Raw genomic sequence first — 5,780 nt, forward strand, 5'->3', positions numbered from 1 at the left:
CGCTACCATGACAAGCCGCATGTGAAGATCCCGGTAAGCCACGAGCCATGTGGCAAGGTATAGATTAATGGAAATGGATTAATTAAGATATAAGAACAGTTAGCAAGAAGCCTGCCACGGCCATACAGTTTGTAACCAATATAAGACTCTGTGTGTTTACTTGGTTGGGTCTGAGAGGCTGTGGGACTGGCGGGTGACAGAGATTTGTCCTGACTGTAGGCAAGGCAGGAAAACTCTAGCTACAATAGAAGCCATATCATCATTGTTTGGGTGACAAAGAACCAGAGATACATAGTCCAGAGTCCTAGGGTAAAACCACATATTACTGTTATAAAGAAAGGAAAGATACAGTAATAAACTCACTCCTAATGACATTCTGCTATACTTATAGATCAGTGCCTTGCTCAGCCATCATCAGAGAAGCTTCCTCCTGTTCAGATGGGAACAAATATAGAGACCCACAGCCAGATATTACACAAAGAATGAGAGATCTTGGAATGTTCTGCCCTAAATGTGATGTCTCCTACCAGTCTGTCCCCTCAGAGATCAGGGAACATTTTGGAAGGGGAGCAGGAAAAAGTGTAAGACCCAGAGGGGATGGAGGACACCAAGAACACAAGGCATTCTAACTCAACATGATCAAAGCTCATATGAACTCACAGAGACTGAAGAAGCATGCGAGGGGTCTGCCTGGGACTCCATCCCGTCCTCTGTGTACACATTATGGAATCCAGTTTACAGGTTTCTTTTATAGCAAATACATTTATTTTTAATTTACAGTTCACAAGTGAAAATCATACATTTTTACACATACAATTTCATTGTGATAACTTTGTACTCATCTACAGAACTTCCACACAACAAGCACCTGAAACTGTGCAGGCAGTGGGAAATGCAAATACCAAAATGTGTTTATAAACCAAATGATAGAAGGCCCTGCCTCAGCTAGACAATTTATAGAGATATATGTCTATAATACATAAAACATTCTTGAACTTCTTGATCCAACAGCAGCTTTTGTTAAAAATCAAAATCATACTTTCTCACTTTATTTAAACTGACTCAACTGTATCATTTTCTTTTTTAATGTCAGTGGGTGTTGCTATTCTTTCTTCTGAACAGGCTGATGGGACATCAGTTTGCTCTTCCTTAACTTTGGGACTTTCACAGGGTTTTTGCAGTTCGTTTTTGACAACGTTCAACATAATATTCCAAGGGTTTTTAACTGGCGTCTTGATGGGAGACGTTGTACAATCAAAAGAAGATGTGTTTTGGTCATCTGCATAACACGATGGATGGTAAATCTTTCTGTCTACTCTAATAGCATTTTTTAAGTGCCATTCCTCCTCCTCTTCATCCCAGTACTGTTCAAATTGTTCTTGACAGATTTCACAACTCTCAAGTGCTCCAAATGGTCCAGCAGGGACACTTTGGAACTCCTTTTGTTCAGTAGCCTCCTGTGTTTTGAGGACAACCTCTTCATGAACCTGTTCAAAAAACTGGCTTTTTGCACGTTCTTCCAGATCATTTATTTCTTCAAATTCTATCCAGTCTGTTAAACTGTAGTACCAATGCCTATGAGTGACCTTTCTGCTAACATCTTTCTCAGTTCTATTTTGTCGATAATGCCAGTCCAAGTGATCTGCATAAACATCTCTCTGGGATGTCAGAAACCTCATTCCACAAGAAGAACACTGAATCCCAGTGTACAGCTGGTTTATAATACTGTCATAACGTTGTTTCAATTCTTCTGTTTTAAAATTAGTGAGATCTGGAACATCTTGATCTTCATTCTGATCTTTTCCCTCTTCAGGGGGAAGCTGAGCATCAGCCTCATTTACCTGTGTTATAGCTGAATCAGGCTGTGGCAATTTGAGAATTCCTGTTTTTAGCAGTTTTGAAAACAATTCATTTACATCCACCTCATTGAGATGATGATCAGGATATGCCTTAGGAAGACTTCCTGAAGGATTTTGAATAAAAGCTCCAGCATTCTGTGGATGAACTGGTAACAATTGTTGTCCTTGGCCAAATGTTACTGGCTGAGCAACACCAGTCAGAAGCTGTTGAGATGTCTGAATATCTCCTACTGACATTGGACAAGGTAAAGTGTCCAAGTTTCCCAACTGAGAACTCTGAAGATTCTTTTCATCAAAATAGTGTCCTGAAGCTCTGCTAAGGGCATTTGAGAAATTCTGGTTTCCAGGGCTTTGAGGTCTATTAAAATTTGGTTTTTGAGGTGTATCAAATATTTGTTCATGTCTTTGGAACTGTAATTCTGGAGATGGAACATTCAAAGCATTGCCAGGTGGGTCATTATATGGGCAAGTCTGATTGAAAGATTCAAGCCTTTGTGAAGGATGATTGTCTTGTTGGGTACCTTTCAGACCAATAAAAATATCAGATCTTGATGCCTGCTGCTGTTGTGGCCCATGAAATCGTTGAGGTAAACTATCAAATCTCGGTTGAACCTGCTGTTCAGGTGGCCCAGCAAATCTCTGTGGACCTGGCTGACCATTTCTTTCAAATCTAGGACCTGGCTGGCCATATGTTCCATCAAATCTTGTCAAAAGTGATGGCTGACCTGGCTGTCCATCAAACCTTAGAGAATGACAACCTTCAAATCTTGGACCACCTTGACCCAGAGGTGCTTCAATTCTCAGACCACCTCCTGGTACAGGACCATCAAACCTCATTCCACCTCCCTGTTTTACTAGAGGTCCTTCAAATCTGATCCCAAGCCCTGGTTGGCCATGTGGTCCCTCAGACCTAAGATTCCCACCTTGTTGATTATGTCTTTCCAAGTTCAGACTTGCTACAGACTGACCTTGGGGAACCTCAAACCTCATTCCAATTCCTTGCTGTAGCAAAGGACCCTGAAATCTGATAGCACCACCCGGCTGACCATGAGGCGCATCAAACCTAATTACTGCCCCTGAGGGACCATGACCCTCCTTAAATCTAAGTCTACCTACAGGCTGACATCGAGGATTATCAAATCTAAGAATGCCCACAGGCTGTCCATGAGGGCCTTCAGACATCAGACCACCCACAGGCTTACCCCCAGTTCCTTCAAATCCCAAACCACCCGTGGATCCCTTAAAACTCACACTAGGTGAGCTTTCAAATAGAAAACTCCCTCCTCCTCTATTTCCTCCTCCTCCTCCTCCTGCTCGTCCTCCTGTTCCTCCTCCTCCTCTTCCTCCTCCTCCGAGAACAATTGTCCCTTCAAACCGCATAGGTGTTGCTACTGGTCCTGCAGAAACTTCAAATCTCAAAGGGCACCTATCTCCTAACTGACCATATGGTCCTTGGAATCTCATAGGGCCTCCTCCCCCCATTTGTCCTGGTGACACATCAAACCGAACAGAACCCAGTGTAGGAGGTCCATCCATTCTAGGGCTTAATTTGTTAGGTCCTTCTAAAATCATGTTGGCTGGGCCATCTCTCCTCACAGATGGCCTACCAGGCCCATCAAATAATGGTCCCTCTTCAGCTAAAGCTGTAAGCCACTGATTTGTATTAAGGGCAGCAAATCTTGATGCTGGGCCATCTACAAATGGTTTATCTGAATTTTTATATCTAGGTCGCTTAAGTGGAAATCGATCATTGAATGGAGATCTCTGCTCCTCTTCTCCACCTTCTTGATACTGAAAGAGCTGTGGAATTTGATGCACAACACCAAGGAACTCATCCTGTGAAATTTTACCAGAAGCTAAACTTTCACTTGTCTTTTGAATGAATTCTCTGTTTCTTGCAAGAGTTATCTGTTTAGGAATCTGAAGATTGGCATCTACCCTTGGTCGATGGTGCTGCTTTGGGGTTTGAGGTGACAAGATTCCTTTAGTGCTTGACCAGCTCTCCCTATACCTTAGATGAGGTGCTTTACTATGTCCATCACCCTGGTGGAAGCATTTATTTTCTTCCCAACCAGATTTCCATCTTTTTGCAGACTTGGAGCTTTGCCAATTCTGTATATCCTCTTTTGGCTCAGCATTTGACGTCATAGAATGTTTACTTGCAGTTTCTTGAGGCCGATCTTCATGCATGTTTTTCAGCCATCTAGGATCTCGAACATCCTGCTTAGTACTTCTCTTAACATTTCTTTCTTCCCTAGAATGTGCTGGGAAATCTTCCATATGTGACCGTGTAAGTCCTGACTGATACATCTTTCTAGCTTTGGGGGCCAAAGTTGAAAACATACTTCTTTGCTTTCCTTTGGGTGACCAAGACTTAGGTGACCTCGATCTTGATCTCTTTTGAGTACTTGATCTCCCTGGTTTTGGCTCCTGTTTTTCTAATTCTTCTTTAACCATGTCCTGTTTTTGCACAATGCCATTTATGATTTCACTTCTACTTCCAATCAGCCTGTGTTCAGATGATTTCATGTGCTCATCTTTATCCTTCTGAAGCTCCAGGTTTTTCTGCTGAAGTTCTAACAACTGTTTTTGTTTTTCAAGTATCTCTTGCCTTAGTAGTTGTTCTTGAGTAAGATTCTTCTGTACATCAGGTACAATTGGAGGAGTGGAAATACTGGGGGAGCTGACCACTGTACCTGGTGCTGAAGGCTCCTCAAGTGGTTTATTTAAAACTTTGGGATTCACATGGATGCTAGATGTCTTCACATTAGGGGGCAGAGGTTTAATAGGCCAAGCAGGATCTAATGAATTGACTCTGACATCTAAGGCATAAAGTTTCTTCAAAGGGAATATTTCGTCCCATGTGGAACGTAATTTAAATAAACTTTTTCTTGTATTTTGATCCACCTTTTCAAACACACAGATAAATGTTGCAACCAGATTTTTAGTAAAGGCAGTGAGATACTCTTTTCCAACGTTTTTCACAATAGAATCTATAAGGTACATAAGAGGAAGCTTCTCTGAGGAAGGAGCCTTGGCCGTTTGGGCCTCAATGAGAGAGACGATCTCCTTGGCGAAGGGCAGGTTCTCCTCAGCTACAATGGTCAGCATATTGATGTGCGGTTTGCTATTGAAAGTCAGGTTTTCCAGGGATGACTGATAATCCCGACAGATGTCTTCCAGGGCTCCGGCATTCCCAGCCCTGTCCGGCATTTGCTCTGACATTGTGTTGAGGCCCCCCTCCAAGTTCTGCTACCACCTAAGTTGAAGCGCTGGACGCCCTCTCCCTTCCGAAGCCTAAGCCTTGCTCCCTGGTTCTCCTGAGGCTGAGACTTCACTGCATGCAGACCTTGGAGGAATGATGGGGAACGACCCAGGTGGAACTTTGGGAAAGAAAAGTCACAGCTTCACCGGGAATCTCTGTCCACTTCCAGCTCTCCAGGAGCATCTGGATCCTGTTAAACTTTCCAGAGGTTCTTCCTTGAACTAAGCACAGCAGGCGGTCTAAGATGGTGATCCTTTCCCTAAGATGAAACATGTAAGGTCAAGTCTGAGATGATGGCCCTTTCCCTAGGATGGAACCTGTGAAGTTAAGTCTAGACCTTCACACAGACATACACGCATGCAAAACAGCAGTGCACAGTAAATAACAATAAATAAATTTTAAAAAATTGGTGGGAGGTCATATCACACACCTTTCATCCCAGCATTTGGGAGACAAAGGAAGGTGGATCTCTGAGTTTGAGGCCAGCCAGCTCTATGGAGTGACTTCCAGAACAACCAGGGCTACACACAGAAACACTGTCTCAAAGAAACAAAAACAAACAAACACAGAACCATGAAGAACATCACTATAACCTTGGAGGAGAGAATGGTGCACACCCTGCTTCTAAATATTTGGGATTCTATCCTAATACGTTG

At 42.9% G+C, this 5,780-nt stretch overlaps 1 protein-coding gene across 1 annotated transcript; it reads right to left on the bottom strand.

The window, feature by feature from the left end:
• Positions 1–1,052: 1,052 nt before the first annotated feature.
• On the bottom strand, positions 1,053–5,084 carry LOC131902594 (pre-mRNA cleavage complex 2 protein Pcf11-like). The gene has a single exon (XM_059253612.1). The coding sequence runs from the start codon at positions 5,082–5,084 to the stop codon at positions 1,053–1,055; it is 4,032 nt and encodes a 1,343-aa protein (XP_059109595.1).
• Positions 5,085–5,780: the final 696 nt, after the last annotated feature.

Source organism: Peromyscus eremicus, chromosome 1 (genome assembly GCF_949786415.1).
Source record: "Peromyscus eremicus chromosome 1, PerEre_H2_v1, whole genome shotgun sequence".
NCBI classification, from domain to species: Eukaryota; Metazoa; Chordata; class Mammalia; order Rodentia; family Cricetidae; genus Peromyscus; species Peromyscus eremicus.

Coding starts and splice junctions, on each gene's coding strand:
- LOC131902594 (XM_059253612.1), bottom strand. CDS start 5,084: ATGTCAGAGCAAATGCCGGACAGGGCTGGGAATGCCGGAGCCCTGGAA.